Below are 19,735 nucleotides of genomic sequence, written 5' to 3'. Positions count from 1 at the left end.
TCTTAAAAAAAATTATATTATCTTACATCTACTTGTTCGTTATATGCATTTCTAATTCAACAACAATAATAATAATAATAATAAAAGTTAGAAATTATTTAATTATTCGACGATAGCAACATTCATGACAGAGCATTCGTGTTGTATATCTCGATAGATGCACACAAGTGAGTCAAAAAAAAAAAAAAAAAAAAAGAATATTTATATTTTCAAAAAGAACTCACAGTTCTGACACACGTACCTTCTTGGTTGGGGTTGTTAACGTTAGGGTTAGGATGAGAAGTCAAAGAGGACGGCGTCTCATCCTCGGCGACGCCCATCGTTGTTGCTGCCGTTTGCTGATGATGCGTCTCCACTTCTGTAGCCTCTTCGCACCTGCAGTATAACAGAGCTTTGGATTGGAATACGCTTTGAAATGATCAATAATTTAATTAATGATTAATGTAATGACAAATAAATTATAAAGAAAAATTTGTTAACATCATGATCGCACATTTGATAATATCCCCCCCCTTTTTGTTTTTTCGATTTTTGAAAAAAAAGAAGAAAAGAATATCAAATTTTGCGAAAAATTAAATCGTGAAAATTTCGAGCAACGTATGCTGTATGAGAAGACCTTTATATTTCGACATTTCTAAACAACCGTAATAACAAGGCGAGTATATCCTCGTGGATAGAAAGTACTTACGTAAAACTTTATTTGTAGTGTTAGAGTCAAGAACCCGATAGCTGTATCGTAAAGCATATACAAGCGTGAATAAATCAAGATTTATATTTACAATGATTAACGTAAGTCTAATTGTAATCTCATTGATATTCAATGAAGTAAAAAAAAAAAAAAAAAAAGCGAGATGTATTATGTGCTATTGACTATTTGTTATTTGTACATCATACGATAGATCGTGGATCATTCATTTCCATTACCAATTCCAATGTAATATTTGTCGATGAAAATTTTTATTTGACTTCTGAACGCTTGTTAAGAAAAGTTGAAAACGAACAAAATTACAAAATGATAAAATATACCGCAAAGGCTGAGTAAATTTTCTGCACGAATCTATATATCTATCTTACGATATATGATTACGTGATGTTTTTACGTCGAATGAAAACAAGAGGGAGATATTTAACTGAACTCTAACTTATTAACAAAACATTGTGCAGAAAAAATACCAATGATTCATCGTTGCATAGATATTAACACATTAAACTGGCTTGAAATCCATTAAGATTTTTTAAGGTACAATAAAAATCAAGACAAAGGATCGTTACGTTGAATCCTTATTAAAGAACGGGAATAAAATTAAAAGTGATATAGTCTCAAATAACGATATTATAAACTCACTTGGATGCAAAATAAGGTATTACATCGTATAATTATATCGTATCATTATCTAATTGTAAGAACGCTTTCGTAAGATCAAGTAAATTTATAAGAAATGGAAAATGCGATGCTCGTAAGTTAGCGCTACGTGACGCGCTCAGCGAAATAGAAAAGAAAGAAAAGAATATCGTGGTGTCTCTAACGGTATATTGACCTCCGCGACGCCGATTACCGTAAACACATATTCCATATCTCGTACGTGACTAGTATGCTTGTCGAATTTTTAAATTTCGACGCTTCTTTTTATATACCATATTTAAATTACCTAAATTAATTTATATCGTTATTCAAATGTACAATTGCTTTTACGACGGTTCGATTGAATCGAATAAAAAAGAAAATACACAAAAAAATAATACGTGATTTGAAAATATATACGTGTATTAAAATAAACTTAATATAAAATAATTCGTAAAATTGAGAAACAAAGAAAAAGCGAATTATTAGTAACGAAGCGGAGAATAAAGTGATAAATTAAAAAAAAAGCTACTTTATTCGCGTGCTAAGGTAACGTTATCGTTTGTTCGCGGAGCTTGACTTGAAAGCCCGACAGGTTGAACAGACTCAACCGCGACGAAGATACGTGTTCCCCGTAGCGAAACAGGCTCTCCTCCGTTGACTCGAGCAAGACTTGCTGGGTCGTTTCTCCTTCGGCCAACGACCGTCTCCTCTCTACCTTTAGTTTCAACGCCGCTCCCTTTACGCGTGCTTTTATGTAAATACGATAGTATTTAACTAAATTCGTACATCTAATTCGTATATCTCTTGTATCATTCGTATATCTCTGAATGGCATTGTGAAAGGGAACATCTCATTTAAAGAAACTGTCCTTGAAAATATATATGTTTGAATGCATTGAAGTTCCGAATGCATAATGCAGATATTATAAATTGATATCCACACAGTAGAAATGAAAGATATGTTATGATTAATATGTACATACATATTTGAAATAATAAAGATGATATTCACATTTACATATATATATATATTATTATATATGTATATTACAAATCTATTAATACGTATGTTTTTATTTGCATGCAATAAGAAATGAATTTTACAATAACGAACTATGTTATTGTAATATAGAATTCTAAAGAAATAGATTTCTTTTCGTTAAAGATATATATTTTATTTAAGATATTTTATTCAAATAATATGATTAATATTTTTAAAAAAATATCTCTGAAAAGCTAATGTATTTTGGTGACATATATGTAATAAACTAATTAAATATAATTTATTAAAAGTATATTTAATAATATTTTGTAAATTGAATCGTTGACGAATTATTTGATATTGATAATCAAAAAATACATGTTATACAATTGAGAAAAGAAATGTGAAGGAGTAAATATATGTATTTTTGTAAAAAAAAAATATTAAAAAAATTAATACAATGTCCATTTTGAATTTAATGTAAATGTTCAAAAGACTAAAATTGATAAATCAAAATTCGAAGCTAAAACGAGAGTGACGGAAGAAAGAAATCGTGGAAAAATTGAAATTTTAAAAAAAATAAGACCGATTTCACTCACGTTTCTGTCATGATATTCATGATAGGTATGCGAATATAAGTAATAAAAGTATAAGTAAAACTGACATCATTGATAAAGCACATGATATATGATATAGAAAGAGACGTGCGCGGATTAAGCGCGAATATACATAAAGGGTTATGTGTTGTGCAGAGTTCGATATAGATGAATTGTATTTACAATAATATTTTCTACTTGTATCGGTAGTTTTCCGTACCGTCTACAAAGACAATTTTTTCCACTGTCTTATACTTGATGAGGAGCCGTTGCGATGAATGCAATGTTCACTGGCAATGAAACTTTTTCTTCTTCTTTCGCTACAATTTTCTCGTGAAATCCGGCACGATTACTCACATCTTAAAACGCGATTCCGTCTTGAAACTGCATTCGTAGGCCCGGTATTTGATGCTTGGATGTTAAAATCGCGTCAGCTCTTTAACTGTTATTCTCGATCTTTGATATTTCACTGTATTACACTCACTCACCACCGCGCTTCCCCCGACCCTTAAATAAGATAGATAATATACTCGGCCGAGTTACAGACCTACCGAGCTACCAGCTATCGTCCCGAGTCCCGGCCAGTCTCGATGTCTTTTTTCCGCGCTGAGAACTCTTCACTTTTCAGTCTGGTTTATATATCGATTCGTATAGAATAGTAAATTTCTTTTTATTTGGATCACTAAAATCACTTGCCTTGATAAAAATTGCGCGATAATTTCTTATGAACATGTATGAACCGTAAAAATCGTGAAAATGATGAGATATTGACAAATACGTTGCGGCGTCGCGACACTGTCGACTAAATTTCACTTGACCACCAGTTGGCGCCACGTTGCGATCCCTCGTCTTTTGATTTGTAAAAATATTCTCGCCGACAATGAAATATTTTATACTTGGTATCTATGCTCTTTTACATTATATATTGCATAGATTTTTACATCAAGATATTATATGTTATCTTTTAAAATTTTCATTTTAATTTGATTTTTAATCTTTAAATAATATAAATAAATATCATCTATGATCACTTTAATTTAAAATTTTATAATAATTTGTTTTGATATTTTTTAGTAATATAAATTATTAAAATTCTTAATTTTTTGAATTAAATATTTATTTTATAATTATATTAAGTTTTATATAATTATCGCAACATTTATTTATTTTTACTATAAATTAAAATAATTAAAAATTATAACAATAATTATATTATATAAAATTTAAAAAAAAATTTATTATGTTTTCGATTGTATCGTTTTATAATTTATATGACATCTAATATTTTACAAATCGAAAATATGGCGGGTTTATTTGAATTAAACCATAAATAATTAAGTACTACAAGGTAAGGCTATCTTCTTATAATTCACATTAAAATGTTAAATAAATCGAGATAACCATTTTTATATATTTAAAATATTTATTTTAATTTATTTGTTCAATTATATTTTTTAATTAAATATTCATAAAATTTATATAAATTTTTCATCAATATTTATTACGATATGTATTGTAACCTAAAATAATTCATTTTAAATATCAAATACATTTTCTATATTATTTATAATTTATAGTGTATTTTATTATACAATGGATAATATTTTTGGAAAAGAAGATTCTGGGAATGAAAGTGAACATATAGATATTGAAGGAAAGGAAGAAAAAGGTAGTCCTTCACAAAATTCTGGAACTAAAGATGTAGAATCAATAGATGTTAATGATAATGATAACGTACAAGTTAAGGTATATAAATAGGTTAATTATATCATAAGTATAAAATTGAATTAAAAATAATAAATTAATTTTTAAATAAAAATTAAATTCATATAGTTTTATTATTCTAATATATTTACTTTTTTATTAGATAGAATATGATGCAATGAGTTCGCAATCTCAATCTGATGGAGAAGAAGTAGGTTCTAATTTATTATGTACAGTAGTAGAGGATCAATTGGAAATTGTCAAACATGAAAATGATAATAGGGAAGAAGAACAAACAACGGAAGACATATTTGAAAATGATATAGTACTACCTCATGCAAATCCAACAAATGTTAAAGAAAGAAGAGAAAGTAAAGAGAAAAGTAAAAAAGAATTGGAAGAGGAAGAAAGGGAGAAAATGCAGTATGTATTCATTGTTCATCACATTGTTATTATTACAATTATATGTACTACTTAAATATAAATACAATAATATTATTTAATTTTGTTTGTTTACAGAGTATTAGTATCAAATTTTACAGAAGACCAATTAGATAGATATGAAATGTATAGAAGAGCTGCTTTTCCAAAAGCAGCAATAAAAAGAGTAATTGTGTTTATTTTTTCATATTAATGTGTTTCGTATTTTTTAATATCTAAATATCTATCATAAATTGTATTTTGTATTGCAGATTATGCAAACTATAACAGGTTGTTCAGTGTCGCAGAATGTGGTTATTGCTATGTCCGGTATTGCAAAAGTATTTGTTGGAGAAATAGTAGAAGAGGGTAATATTAATATTTCTAATGTTGAAAAATAATTTCTAATGAGAAAAAACAATTTTTTCTTTTTATTTAAATATAATTTTTGAACTAGCTCTTGATGTCATGGAAGCTCACCAAGAATCAGGACCATTACAACCAAAACATTTAAGAGAAGCAGTTAGAAGATTAAGACTTCAAGGACAAATTCCAAATGGTCGTGCCTATAAAGCATTTTTCCGATTATGAATCATCTCATTAGCATAATCATTTAAAACTGTGATTTAATACAAATGCCTCCAATAAGTTGCAGAAATTAAATAAATATTTTTGTATAAAAATATGATTATTGCAATATGTTAATATTCACATAAAAAATTGTTACATTGTAAAAATATCTTAGAAGTTATAAAAATAAGGATATACATTTTAATAAATAAATATATACATGTCTATTATTTAAATATTATTATATATTAATTATAATCTAATTTTATCTATTTTATCTATTTTTCTTTTTTCTTTTTTCTGTTATTTGATTTTTTTATTTCTAAATATAATTCTGAAAAAAATATTTGATCATTTTTTAAAATATATTTATTATTTCAAAATTAAATTAAATCACTTGAATTTTCTTGAGAAATTAGATTATCTTATTAGATATTTATTATTGTAAAAAAATTCATTTTATTAAAATTACAAAGAAAATAGTAAAAAAACAGTTTTTTTTATCACTTTTTTATCACTTTTTTATCGCTTTTATTTGAATCTATAAGAAAAAAGTAAATGTACTTTGTAGATTTATGTCAATTATATACACATATATGTTAAAAATTTTATTGAAATTAATTGTCACAAAAATAGCGATGAACATTGAAAGATATAAATTTATAAATTTTAAAGGATCATGGAATTTTGAACTTTCTGTCAGCAATTGATTAATAATATGCAAATATAATTAATTGTAATTACGATATATTTTATCATAAATAACTTTCTATACGCGCGCGCGTATATATGTACACATAATATAGATATATAATGCTGTCAAATTTTATTTACTTCATAAAGTATATTAATTTTTAACCTATTAATGTTCAATTTATCTTATTAATATATACGTCGTATTTCTTTGATAAAACATTGCAAAAGTTTAATATGATATGCGATTATTATTTACATTGTTATTAACTTGCATTATTTTAGAAAAATTTAATAATGGAATTAATTTTGAAAAATTATATATTTTTAAATCAAAGAAAAATTCTTTAATAACAAATCCAAATATTTTGAAATCCCACATAATTTATAAATGGTATGAAAAATGTTTTGTTTATATAATTTGTTTATGTTTTATTGAACATTTTATAATCATTTATTATTTATCAATTACATTATTACATTAGTTATGAAGCTTAACCTTAAGTTTGTGAAATTAGTATACACAATAATGAAGAAGTAAGCTCTTTTTCCACTGAATTGAATTCCTTGCAAATAAATCGGGCAAATATTAAAGAGAAAATTATTCCATCTTTTTTTGTACCGAATAACAAAGAATGCAGATGTGTCAAGGTCAGTTACTTAAAATAAACATATTATTCATTCCAATAATATATATATATATATATAAATATAAAATTTTAAATTAATGTTAATTTTAACTTTATGTTGGATCTTTTTTTTCTTTTAAGTTTGGTCAATTAGTACTATGGTATGACGAAAGATTTTATCATAGTCCATTCAATCATAAAACTTCAACAATTCGCCAACGCAAATTACTTAATTATTTAAAAAAAACACATTTTGAAAATAATATAAATAATGAGCAATTACAACGAAGGAAACAAAAGAAATTCTTGAAATATGCAAAAAATGCTAAAAAGAATAATTCTTCTAGTAAGAATGATTATATGTATATAAATTTATGCATATTAACCCTCATTTTTGTCAATTATGTGTCAGTCAATTCAGTATCAATATTTTATGTCTGGATTAAATCTGGTATTGTTCATTTTAACTCGTATCAGATTCTCGAGATTATTTTTTGATTTTTTAATAATAATTACTATCTAATTAATAAGATATCTAACTAATAAGATAAATAATTCTTTAAAAATTATAGGTAATGAATCATGGGATGGGTGGGGTAATTGGAGTTCATGCAGTGTAACATGCGGAAATGGTCGTCAAGTTCGTTGGCGTCATTGTGCAGCAGAACATTGCACAAAAGGATTAAAGAAAGCACAAATAAAAACGTGTCGTTTGAAAGAATGTGAATCTAAAAACATTCTTAATTGGCTTGGAATTAAAATTAAATAATAAATTTAAAAAGAAAAATGATAATGAACATAATGAAAATGAAATACATATATTCATATTCATATTTAATTGTAACTTATTTATCTATTTATTCAATAAGATTAGTAAAATAAATTGCAATATTTTTTATATAGTTGGAAATAAAATATATAAATATTTTAAATCCTTTATATGTAAGGACTATTTTACTGATCGTCGAAATATTTCCATATATATATATATATATTTATATTAATTATATTCATATGATTTTTAAATATAGTTTAAATTAGAATTATCAATTATATCTTTAATTTTTTTTATTATATAAAAATATTGTGTACTCTTTTTTTATTTTTATTTTTCTATTATATTAAAATATTATTAGATAATTTCGTCTATTAATAGACAATTTCAGTCAATAAAAGATATTACGTGAAATTAATTAATAATTAATAAGAATGTAAATTATGTTATATAATTTGATAAAATCGTTTTTTAAATCATTCATCATTTTATTTGTTCTTATGGAATGTTTATTATTTTTTCAATCCGAAAGTCATTTGAATAACACCACATTAAAACCTTATAAGAAATCAGTTTCCGTATCTAAACTTACAAACGTTCAAAAGGAAAATTTGCATCATGAAACACAAACATCCGCTATTATGAATGATGAAAATAAAGATGAAAAAAATGAAAAACAAAGTATAAGTTATAAGCAAAAAATTTATTATTTTATTGTTATTCAATAAATATAAATATTCTAAATTTAAAGGTTATCATGAGATTGTTTTTATTAAAAATATTGATTTCATTGTTACTAATTATATTACTAAATAATATTAATTTTAAAATTTAATACTTTATAATTTTTTAACAAATGTAATAATATAATCAAATAATATTTTAATGATAGATAGAATGGGTCGTCAAGGACCAAAAATATGGGATCAATGGGGAAACTGGTCAAGTTGTAGTGTTACTTGTGGTATAGGCAAACTAACAAGATGGAGACATTGCATAGGGGGAAGTTGTTCATTAGGTGAAAAGAAAGCACAATTAAAGACTTGTACTCTTCCAGCATGTTAATGGCTAGATTTGTAAAATATTAAAATTAGTAAAATATATAAAATTCAAAAAATTATTTTGTATTTATTATTAAATTCAAATTGTAATGATATTTTATTTGTTAATGAATGTATCTGTTTGTAACATTTTATATTAATCCTGAAAATAATTAAGTTTATTGAAATATTTTTATTTTATATTTATAAAATTCATTTAATACTTCTTAATACATACCTCTTAAGAATTAAGAACTTTTTTTCATTATTTGATATAATTATTAAAATAATTGAATTTATTATTTTATTTCAAAATAAAATATCATTTCATTCATTCTTAAAATAATCATCAGTTTTATAAATTGTTGGAGGTTCATATTCTGGTAATCTATTTGATACTATAGGTTCCTGAGTTTTTTTCTGAAATAAAAGAATTCAATTAATCTTATTAATTATAATATCAAAAAAATAATAGCAACTTACAAAGAAAGATAAACGATTTAACATTCCAAATAATTTATCAGAAATTCCTAGTTCAGTTTCTGCATTATCAACAGCAGCTTCTAACGTTGTTAGATTTACATTAATCATTGCTATAACATGTTCTAATGCATCTATTCGCCTACTAAGATTGATAACTTCTTGTTGCATATCTTTTAATCTTGGTATATGTTGATCGATACATTGACTATTTTCAGATTGAACCTTTTAAAATAAAATATAATGTTTCTATTATATGTTTACTGAAAATATATCATTAGATTAAATTATGATTTCTAACCATTTCAATAATTGATTGAAATTCTTCTAAACGCATCATTACGTCTTCAATGGTTTCATGAAAATTCTTCATCTGGAATGTAATGTTGTATTGTATTTTATATTTTAATATATATAGATTTCTGCAACTATAAGATATAAAAAAATATTCTTTGATAATAAATTAATATTTTGATATTGAGGTTATGTATACTAAAGTGCATACTTGACTAGATAAATCTAGTTTTAAATAATTTGCATAGTCCTTTGCCAATTCGTCGACAATCGGTGTAGTATGTGAAGTCATTTTTACTTGCTTTTTTTTTTACAACTTATTAAATTAATAATGGAATGTTTACATTCTTTAATACTAATAATAGAACAACACTTTTAAATAGACACCATTTTTTTACAATGAAATATATGAAATTTGAAACATTTTCGATTAATTTCTTATCTTTACAAAATAGATTAAAAAAAAAAAATAAAAATGAATTATATGATATATAATAAATCCTCGTATAAAAGAGATTCGTTTAATATAAATTCTCGTAATGATAATGCAGTATAAAAGATATGTTAGTAAAGTACTTTAAATGTGAAACATTTAAGAAAACACATAAAGACAATATTTGAAAGTAAATATAAATAATTATTATTTAATTTTCATACTGTAAAAAAAAATCATTAAAACATTTTAATAAATAGTAAATAAAGACATCAAGGATTATTCATTCATGAAGAATTATATTTTTAAATATATATATATATGAAATAATAATAATAATATATAATAATAATGTATAATATACATATAATGTATAATTTATATTTATTTAAATGTATAACATATAAATCATATCTTTTAATTATCTATGATATTATATTATACATATTATACGTATATATTAAATAATTTTTCAATCAAATTTTTTATTTATAATTATTATTATATATTATTTATAAAAAAATTTATGTTTCAATCTATTTATGTTTATTAACTTATTTATGTTTATTTATTTTAAATAAATAAATAATATAACTGATATAAATGCTCAATAATTAACATTATTAAGAGAGAGAAAAGCGGAAGATAGAAAGAGATTTTCTAAAAGAGTAATATACTCAAATGTCAATGAACTATAATGTATATTGATTTTATGTAAGGCTTTGCGTAACGAAAATTTTTGATATATAAAAATATAAGGTGATATAAATAAAATTAGTGAAAGAAATATTATATGCAAAAATATTTCAATCGAAATTATATCAATCAAATTATATCATAAAATATTTTTTGTATTAATAATATTTAAAAAAAGATGTTATATAAGTAATGTAATAAATTATGATTTTTTTAATATAAATTTTTGAAGAGTAATATTAATTTTTTTTTGTAAGTGAATTGATAATCTCAATTATAAGATTCTGAAGATTAAGTTTTAGAAATATCTCGTATTTGTTCCTTTTTTTTCAAAATATATGCAAATATTCAAAATATTATGTAATTTGGTTTTATGTATATTTATAAATAATAATTAACGAGCGAAAGAAATAAAATTGCGTGTTTTTAATTTTCTTTAATTGTTTTATTTTATAATTATCAGATATATCCATCAATCTTATCCATCAATTTTTAAATATTACTTACAAAGAAGATTCAAGAAAAATATTCATAATTTTATTATATATTATAAATATATAAAAATATTTTTGGAAAGTAGAGGCATATTATAAATTATTGAATTTAAGATTTTCAGAAAAAAATATTAATTGAAAAAAATTGAAATATATTCAATTTACTTAGCAATTTTTACAATAAAAATATTATATCTAGATTGAAATATTACATATTTTTTGTAAGAAAGTATTATTTAAAGAATTACCTTGTTATTTAAAAAAAAAGATTTATTTGACTATTTGATAAAATTTATATTAAAAGCGAAAGTCTATTAAATTTATAGAAAAATTGGTGGAATTTAAATAACATAGTAATCAGTAGTTTCAGAATCATTTAACATTTGACGTTGGAAGCAATAATTAATGAATAAGTTTACAAAGAAAAATAAAATGCGCGTCTTTTTTGTATATAATACGTTGCACCAAAAGATGCCGCAAGAAAAATTGTTTGTTTGAATTGAAAGAAAAAGTGTAATTCGTTAACCTAAGCACAGGTGGGGATACAATATTACTCCTACTTCGACTCTTACAATCAAGTCAGCTACGTTGAAGCTCAGTAGGTTCGAACACAGTGGTCCACGACTGTTCTTCCTGTACTTTGGTTTAGATCAACTGATTATCCGTTACATTTGCAATTCTCCTACTAATCTTACACATTAAAATACTGAAAGAATTTTATCTCGTTTTTACCGAACTAGTTTGATCAGGTAAGTACATTTTTCTTTTACGTCCTTTCTATGTCATCCTTCCTTTTTTTACTGGTATATAATTTTCTATTATAATTACCATATAATTAAAATAATTTTCAATCTTTTTATTGTTTTATTTATTTTCAATTTCCTATTCAGTTCATCGTGTCTATTTAACGAAATTTTATGAAGTTATATTTTATAGTTTATTCATTTGTTTGATATCTTTTACAAATATAGAAAGTAATTGCGCTGTAACGGACAAGTGAAGTGATACTTGTTTGTTTTTATGTATCGTTCGGTTTTCGTATCGTTTCATTTCCTTTATATGTAATTTACTCGTGAAAAGTTTAACGTTAAAATAATTATTCCAATTACGAATCAGAATAGAAGTTAAACAATTATTTAAAATAAACTCTCTTTAAAAAATTTTAAATATCTAATGTTAAAAGAATTTTATAAAATTCTGGAATCATATTTGATTTTTCAGTGAAAAAATATCTTTTAAACGTTATTAAAACATTTTATTTTTATTTTTTACATTAAAAAAAATGAATGTTGGAAATTAATTTCATATAAAAATATAAAAATTATAGAAATAAAAAAAGTTGTGGTTTTACATTAGCAACATATTTTCAAAATTATTAAATGTATAATCGATATCGTTAAAAATTAAATATTAAATTATTTTAATTAATTAAATATTTTACGTGATAATTTATGATAATTATAATAGTTTTGTATTTCTCACTAATTTATAGCTATAATTCGTGAATATTTTTCACTGATGTTATTGATAATATTATAATGTTTTAATTAAATCGCAATGATAATATAAATATCAATATTCATTTTCTGAGTTAATGGTTTCTTTAAAATCAATTTGATTTCGATTATTGATTATCGATTATCGATTAATCATATGTTTAATTTTTAAATAATACATGAATTAATGCAATAATGAAATATTGCCCTCTTTATGCCAAATATGTAATTCGATAACTCGAAGTTTTAAAGGTAAAATATAAGAAAATAATTATCGAGATCAACGTTTCATTAAAAAACTTCAATTCGACTAATTAATAATAAAACATCGTTCTATCATTATGAATTGAAGTTATAAATAAGAGAATTAAAGAAAACAATAATGCTTATTCTACAATGTTTATTCAATATTTATTCCTTATCAAATAAAAAATTTACAAAAATCATTTTTAACACAAGATTTGTATGACCAAACTTTTAAATAATTTTTCGTACATGTGCAATCAATCTATACATTTCATCATTATTATCATTATTATGGAAAATATCATATTATTATGAATTTCGAAATTAATTGCAATTAGAAATATTCGATAAAATGAAAGTACATACATTTCTTATTCTTATTAAAAAAAAAAAATAATAATCGTGTTTAAATTATTTTACGGAACATTAAGCTTCTACATTTTGAACTATATTTCAGTTTTGTAATTTGAATTTAATATTATAGTTGGGAGGATCTTAAGAAAGCGAATCCTATTCGGTGTTGCCACATTTTATACTATCGATTCAGTAGACCGTTCACTTTCCGATGAAATAAATTGTGCTCGAACTTTATCATAGTTAGGTGTTTCGTGCAATGCTCTTTTTTGACGAAGGCAAATTTTTTTCCCAGTATCACATTGCACCGTATCGATTCTAAATACTTTCGTAAATTGCAAATTAATTGCATGTCTTCTGTTCTTTTTCGCTGACTAATACTAATTGCGCGATATATCCTACATATATCTTTCTTATAACAACATCGATGTACTTTTTTCGAAATTTATTTAGCTTATATATGCGTTTTTATAATTTTCCTCGTACATTTACATTACATTACATTTATATGTAACATTCGTCGCATTTGTGGAAATGTTGTTTTATTAAGTTGATAGGATTAATTTATTCTTTTATAAGTAAAATTGGAGTAACAACGTATTTCATTTGAAAATTATTTAAAAATTCATAATTTCTTAGACGAAACAAATGCTTGTACATTACGCATAAATGAGAATTAAATGTAATTGTAACGTATGTAAAATAAATAAAATAGTTAAATAAATAATGAATAATATTTGATATATATTACTTTCTCGGGAATAATTCTTTCGACATCGTAGTTACATATATTATATCATAGTAAAATTTATTTCATAACTTAAATGTTCATATATCACGTTTAAATATTTCATCCGATAAAAATATGGAATCACTATGTTGCGAGAATACTTTCACTCACTCTCGAGTACACACGCGGCGTACAATTATATCGTAAATGTGATTGCGATTCATCCTGTTCGTATAACGAGAAAATGATTTTCTTAATAAATCAAAACAGTATATTATATCATACAACGTTTACAATAATTACTCATTTCGATTTGTTTTATTCTTCAATTAAATGTCGAGTATCTGTAATTGAAATTTTTTTCTTTTTTTTTTTGAAAAAAGAAAACAACTGATTTTCGTTCTTAAGAAATTGGAAGAATTTGACAAGATCGAAGATTCATTAAAATGTCATAAGAGATATATGGCGAATAAATTGTGTTTCACAATACGAGCGAATAAATAGTTATTTTATTGCAAAATAAATCTACTATGTTATATTATTTATTATTTAATAAATTAAAATCTGTTTAATTAAAAATTATGAGTTGCACAAATATTTTAATTATGCAATATATCAACGCAATAATGTGTATCATTATAATAAAAGAAGAAAAAGTAATCCTAGTTTTTTTAATAATTTGTAAAAATTATTCAATTACACAATACTTAAAAAAGATTAGTTTAATTTTATTTTCTTTTAGACTTCGTTTATGTAACGGAATGATGAACTTTGCCAAGATTTATAGATTGATGAACATGCAATTATTGCGAAACCAAGAAAGGAAATAAAAAATTCGAAAAAAATAATGATTGAAAATTAGATAACATTAAGCAAAGAATTTTAAATTTATAGATCTTAAGAATACATTTTTATTATTTTAAATTATATATTTGTTAAATAAACAGTTGAAGAATATTTATGAAATTTTTAGAAATTAAATTTTTATTTAAATTCATTACTCTTAATAAATAATAAACTAACTAAAAAACAAAACTAAACAATGGATGTATAATAAATAATATAATAAAAAAAATTAAATTTTTAAATCAACTCTTCATTCGTATGCGAAAAATTTTTCCAATTTATTTATTCACCGATGATGTCTGTTCTGTTCAAAACACGTTTGAAAAATTGAGAAATAATGCAAGAAAGAAATAAAATGAAAGAAGAAAGAAATATGAACATGGGAAAGAAGATGTAGTGATAAGATTACATAAATTAATTTTATTTTAAGAAACCTTGACCTCGATTGATGAAATTTGTCTAAAATAAAAAATCACTCTTTCGTAAAAAAAAAGAGAAATTTACGATTGCATAAAGCAAAACACTCGCGCATATACTTTATCATTGAACTTTTATTCGTATATTTGTAATAATAATAATAAACAAAAAACAAGAAAATAAGAATATGCTTAATTCATAACATAACAATAATTATTAATAATCAATTTTTCGATTAATTTTTTTCTCTTATTCAAAAGTTTTCGTGTTATAAATTTTACACGAGTCGAAAGAAATTATGATAATGCGCGATTCACAATTGTTTTAGATTTGAAAGAAAAATATGAGCGAATTAACGGAAATACAATCTTTTTATAAAGGAAAGAATATCTTCGTAACCGGTGGAACCGGTTTGATGGGAAAAGTTCTTATTGAAAAATTACTTTATAGTTGCACTGATATAAATAAAATTTATGTTTTGATACGGCCAAAAAGGGGTCGTACTCCGGAAATTCGTATGGACGAAATGCTTAAATTGCCCGTAAGTATTTAAACTTCCTTCCTCTCTTTCTTCTTTTTTTTTTTTTTTTTTCCATTAACGACATCGAATTGATCTTGTAATATTATATCCGTATACGTGTTATTAATTATGGAAAGTGTATATATAATTTGTATCGTTTATACGTTTATTATATTTGACGAAAATTATTACATTACATTAATGATACTTTTCATCGTCGATATTATTATTATTATCTGTTTGTAATGACTAAAATTTGAAATAAATCTTATTTCAAAATAATATATATTTATTTCAAAATAATATTAAATAATATATAATTTGAAAATCTTAACAGATGTTTCAAAGAATACGAAAACAAAAACCACAAATGATGAAGAAAGTAGTAACGTTAAATGGGGATGTTAGCGTGGAGAATTTAGGACTGAGTAAAGAACAATCGGAGATATTGATGAACGAAATTGACATAGTATTCCATTTTGCAGCAACTCTCAAATTGGAAGCTAAATTAAAGGATGCTATAGAAATGAACACAGTAAATTCAATTATTCCATCTTCTATATACAAATTTTGTAATGTGTTTAAAATATCAATTATTTAAGTGAAAAAAAAATATTATTCAATTTTAAGATATTTTTTTATTTATTTATTTTACTATCTCGTTAACGTTGTTGTTTTAAGATTGGAACGAAAAGAATATTAGAATTGGCTAAAAAAATGAAAAAGTTGAAAACATTTGTACACTTAAGCACGGCTTTCTGTTATGCCGATAAAGAGGAACTCGACGAAAAAGTGTACGACCCATCTACCGACCCTCACGATGTTATGAAAATGGTCGAATGGCTAGATGAAAGTGCTATCGATCTCATTACACCCAAGTAATTCACTCTATAAGGAATAAGAAGTATCAATTAATTTTTTCGTAATTGTTACGTTACACGATATATTTTCGTACTTAATTTCTTTAATCTTCCATTAGCGTACGTTATCCATCTATTAGACTAATCCATATTGATTTTGTTAAATATAGGTTATTGAATCTTCATCCAAATACTTACACGTATTCAAAGAGATTGGCCGAGAAATTGGTAGCAGATGAATATCCGAATTTACCTTGTAGCATCGCTAGACCATCGATAGGTAAAAAAAAAAAAAAAATAAAAATAAATAAATAATTACGCAAATTATACTTTTACTTTTATTATATAAACTTCGATTTATTTCAAAGAAACAGAAATATTTGAGGATACTATGGACAGCTTTGTGTATCTTTGTCTTTTATTTATCTCAACTGATCGGTTATTTCAAAATATCAATGCAAATGAAAATATCTTAACCTGTAACATACATATTTATAAGTTGTGCCAAGCAAGTTTGTCAAAATAGGGATTTTACGTGAAAGCAAATTTTATGTTGTCATATTTACAGTAACTCCAGCTTTGGCAGAGCCGTTACCCGGTTGGGTGGATAATCTAAATGGACCTGTGGGAATTATGGTGGGTGCAGGCAAAGGAGTTATAAGATCGATGCTTTGCAATGGAAACTATCACGCCGAAATGATACCGGTTGATTTTGCTATCAACTCTTTAATCGCCATTGCTCATAAGACTGCTACAAATGAAAAGTAATTGACATTTTTTTTTTTTTTTTACAAATAATCCGTTTCCCAAATAATTCTAATATTTCTTCTTCCACGTTTACCACGTTTACGTTTTTTTTTTCTTTTTTTACTAGGAATACAAGTATACCGGTTTATAATATTACGCAAAGCGGTGTGGTACCTATCACCTGGGGAGAGATACTGGGGAAAGGGAAAAAGATCGCTTATCAGTATCCTTTCGAAGGGCAAATTTGGTATCCGGACGGAGATATACGTAATAGCAAATTCGTGCACAATCTAATCGTCTTTTTTTTTCACATTATACCGGCATACTTCATCGATTTCCTCATGTTGATATTTCGACAAAAAAGATTGTAAGTGTCTTTCAGTAACTTTCACCGATCTATTTTTTTTTTCTTTTTTCTTTTAGAGGTTATGTAAGTCAATTATGCAATTCAGTTATGCATTTCACGCGAGAATTTCATTTTTCTCTCTTTTTTTGTTACTATTGCTATATTATTTTTTAGCATGGTTCGTATACAAAACCGTATCTCCATTGGGCTTGAACTTTTACAATATTTCACTACGAGGGAATGGGTTTTCCATAACACGAACTTGTTGATATTGTGGGGCGAGATGAACCCCAAGGACAAAGAGATCTTTCCAATTGATTTGTTGTCTATCGACGACAATGAGTATATAAAAACTTGCGTCTTAGGCGCAAGGCAATATTGCATGAAAGAAAATTTATCCACACTGCCGAAAGCTCGAAGGCATCAAACGATGTAAGCGTTATAATATTATGCCACTGTCGGAGAGTTTGGATTAATAATTTTTACGAATTATCGAGATTTAACTTGTATTCTGCTTACAGGATGTACATCATTCACATAATTGCCGTCTATCTGTTCTATTTTGGGATATTGTATTTTATTTACAAAAACTTCGAATTGGTAAGATTTGGCCTGGATACTGTCACGGAGCACATGAAATCTTTACCAATTTTGAACAAAGTTATGCAAAAATTTGATCATTAGTGCAATATATGTAATAATATAAATTTTTATCTTTTTTTTTTATATTTTAAAATCATCTTGCTTATTGTAAATAGATTAATAAAAAATGAACGGGAGGCTTTTTAATAAACGCTTATAAATCATAATTTGATAACGATTTTTATTAATAATACGAATGAAAGAATATTGATCATATAAAAGAATAAATTAATAAAATTATTTTGTATTAAATTTTTAAACTGAATAAAAAAATTTGTAATCGTTATACGTGTAAATTCTTCAATTTGATATCTAATACAGTAGCGCTGAGAGAAATTTTAGGTTCAACACCGAGTCCATTATTGATTTACCCTTATCTCACCAACCTTCGTATCTTTATTTAATTTCTTTTGGACTTATTTTTTCCAAAAAATGCAATTCAATTACACTTTTTATATCATTATTGTAATTAACTAAATTATCTGAAAAAGTTCATAAAATATTATCGTTTAATAAAGAGTTTGGAATCACTAACGAAGTTTCATAAAATCCAATTATTTAAAAAATAAATGGATTAGTTTAAAAAAATTTTTTCATTTTCAAAAAATTCATTACGCTATCTATAACGCTAATATCAATTTAATAACAAAATTAAAAAATTAAAAAAAAAATTTGATTCCAAATTTTTGATTATGTAAATAAAGTGTACAAATAAAAACAAACTTACATGATACATCAGAAACACGAAGTTGATATAAAACACTGATAAAGATTGGTGGGTGAGTGAAGAATTTCTATCTCTGTTACCACACATATATTCCAGGTATTTCAGCAATTTGCTGGTTTCTCTTCGAGAAAATTGAGAAAAAAAATGTGTATAGGTCATCGGCAGTCGTAGTTTTCGTGAGAAACGCGAATATAAGTAAAAATAAACTTATACAATATACCCGTGATGTACGAAAAAAATGATATGAAATGTCGATAAATGTTAAGATTAGTGCTTGAAGGATTCCTACCTCCCTTTGGTACGTACGCCTGGTATTTGACATGTATTTCGATAATTTCACGAAGGAATCGGGAAAGGAATGAAGTGTAGGTCACCGGCAAGTAGTATCGTGTCAAATGGAAGGGCATAGGGAGAGTGAAGCGGTGGATAACTGCGCCGATGACGCGAACATAGTTGTGTGTATGTGTAAATATCGTAGTGGTAAGTTGCGCATGCGCCGATTTTCCAGGATAGCAGAACGGGTAGGTCGGGTAGGATCGGACAGGACTCGAAGCTTATTCGAAGCGCGAACAACATCTAGTCTGAATTTGTCTACCGCTCGATTCACGTACGTGCTCGTTCGTTGATCAATCGTGACACCGGTGTGAAAAACAT

The 19,735-nt window shown here is 25.0% G+C and overlaps 5 protein-coding genes and 1 long non-coding RNA gene across 14 annotated transcripts in view; 3 read left to right on the top strand and 3 right to left on the bottom strand.

The window, feature by feature from the left end:
* Positions 1-3,418, bottom strand: part of LOC108003247 (serine/threonine-protein kinase tricornered) — a 37,789-nt gene extending 34,371 nt beyond the window's left edge. For both annotated transcript variants that reach the window (XM_062076596.1, XM_062076601.1), the window contains exons 1-2: positions 3,280-3,418; positions 242-375 (exon numbers count right to left, since the gene is read on the bottom strand). In XM_062076596.1, the coding sequence (XP_061932580.1) occupies positions 242-375; positions 3,280-3,281 (136 nt within the window). In that variant the 5' untranslated portion in view covers positions 3,282-3,418. The remainder of the gene's footprint in view (positions 1-241; positions 376-3,279) is intronic.
* LOC108003232 (transcription initiation factor TFIID subunit 11) overlaps positions 1-5,852 on the top strand; it is a 34,964-nt gene extending 29,112 nt beyond the window's left edge. The window contains exons 1-6 of one of the 4 annotated variants that reach the window (XM_062076615.1): positions 3,714-3,821; positions 4,500-4,668; positions 4,790-5,049; positions 5,146-5,233; positions 5,319-5,415; positions 5,504-5,852. In XM_062076615.1, the coding sequence (XP_061932599.1) occupies positions 4,516-4,668; positions 4,790-5,049; positions 5,146-5,233; positions 5,319-5,415; positions 5,504-5,637 (732 nt within the window). In that variant the 5' untranslated portion in view covers positions 3,714-3,821; positions 4,500-4,515 and the 3' untranslated portion in view covers positions 5,638-5,852. Of the gene's footprint in view, positions 1-3,713; positions 4,271-4,499; positions 4,669-4,789; positions 5,050-5,145; positions 5,234-5,318; positions 5,416-5,503 lie in introns of those variants that run through there. The other 3 variants (XM_062076614.1, XM_062076616.1, XM_062076613.1) reach the window with 3 other exon arrangements.
* A 2,206-nt stretch (positions 5,853-8,058) lies between these two features.
* LOC108003243 (adhesion G protein-coupled receptor B2-like) lies at positions 8,059-8,830 on the top strand. Its single transcript, XM_028669458.2, has 2 exons — positions 8,059-8,394; positions 8,606-8,830. Exons 1-2 carry the CDS (start codon positions 8,157-8,159, stop codon positions 8,776-8,778), a joined length of 411 nt encoding a protein of 136 aa, XP_028525259.1. The 5' UTR covers positions 8,059-8,156; the 3' UTR covers positions 8,779-8,830.
* LOC108003242 (biogenesis of lysosome-related organelles complex 1 subunit 4) lies at positions 8,398-10,074 on the bottom strand. 5 transcript variants are annotated; one of them, XR_009830314.1, is made up of 5 exons: positions 9,739-10,073; positions 9,535-9,655; positions 9,237-9,458; positions 8,992-9,173; positions 8,398-8,916 (listed from the first exon to the last, which is right to left on the bottom strand). XR_009830314.1 is itself a non-coding variant. In XM_017065383.3 (4 exons), exons 1-4 carry the CDS (start codon positions 9,817-9,819, stop codon positions 9,081-9,083), a joined length of 468 nt encoding a protein of 155 aa, XP_016920872.2. In that variant the 5' UTR covers positions 9,820-10,074; the 3' UTR covers positions 8,817-9,080. The 5 variants fall into 5 exon arrangements, 2 of the variants coding, with proteins under 2 accessions (XP_016920872.2, XP_016920874.2); XR_009830312.1 differs by having other exon boundaries at positions 9,535-9,606; XR_009830313.1 differs by having other exon boundaries at positions 9,535-9,661; positions 9,739-10,072.
* Positions 10,075-11,713: 1,639 nt separating this feature from the next.
* LOC108003267 (putative fatty acyl-CoA reductase CG5065) lies at positions 11,714-18,640 on the top strand. Its single transcript, XM_017065423.2, has 9 exons — positions 11,714-11,899; positions 15,568-15,780; positions 16,097-16,294; positions 16,441-16,637; positions 16,790-16,899; positions 17,188-17,383; positions 17,494-17,733; positions 17,887-18,144; positions 18,234-18,640. Exons 2-9 carry the CDS (start codon positions 15,583-15,585, stop codon positions 18,394-18,396), a joined length of 1,560 nt encoding a protein of 519 aa, XP_016920912.1. The 5' UTR covers positions 11,714-11,899; positions 15,568-15,582; the 3' UTR covers positions 18,397-18,640.
* On the bottom strand, positions 18,519-19,594 carry LOC108003268 (uncharacterized). The gene is made up of 2 exons (XR_003698927.2): positions 19,082-19,594; positions 18,519-18,836 (listed from the first exon to the last, which is right to left on the bottom strand). It is a non-coding gene; the product is annotated as an uncharacterized LOC108003268 (long non-coding RNA).
* Positions 19,595-19,735: the final 141 nt, after the last annotated feature.

This window comes from Apis cerana, linkage group LG6, assembly GCF_029169275.1.
Source record: "Apis cerana isolate GH-2021 linkage group LG6, AcerK_1.0, whole genome shotgun sequence".
Classification (NCBI taxonomy): domain Eukaryota; kingdom Metazoa; phylum Arthropoda; class Insecta; order Hymenoptera; family Apidae; genus Apis; species Apis cerana.
Note: the sequence above shows the minus strand (reverse complement) of the source record. Positions and strands in the feature narration are given on the sequence as shown.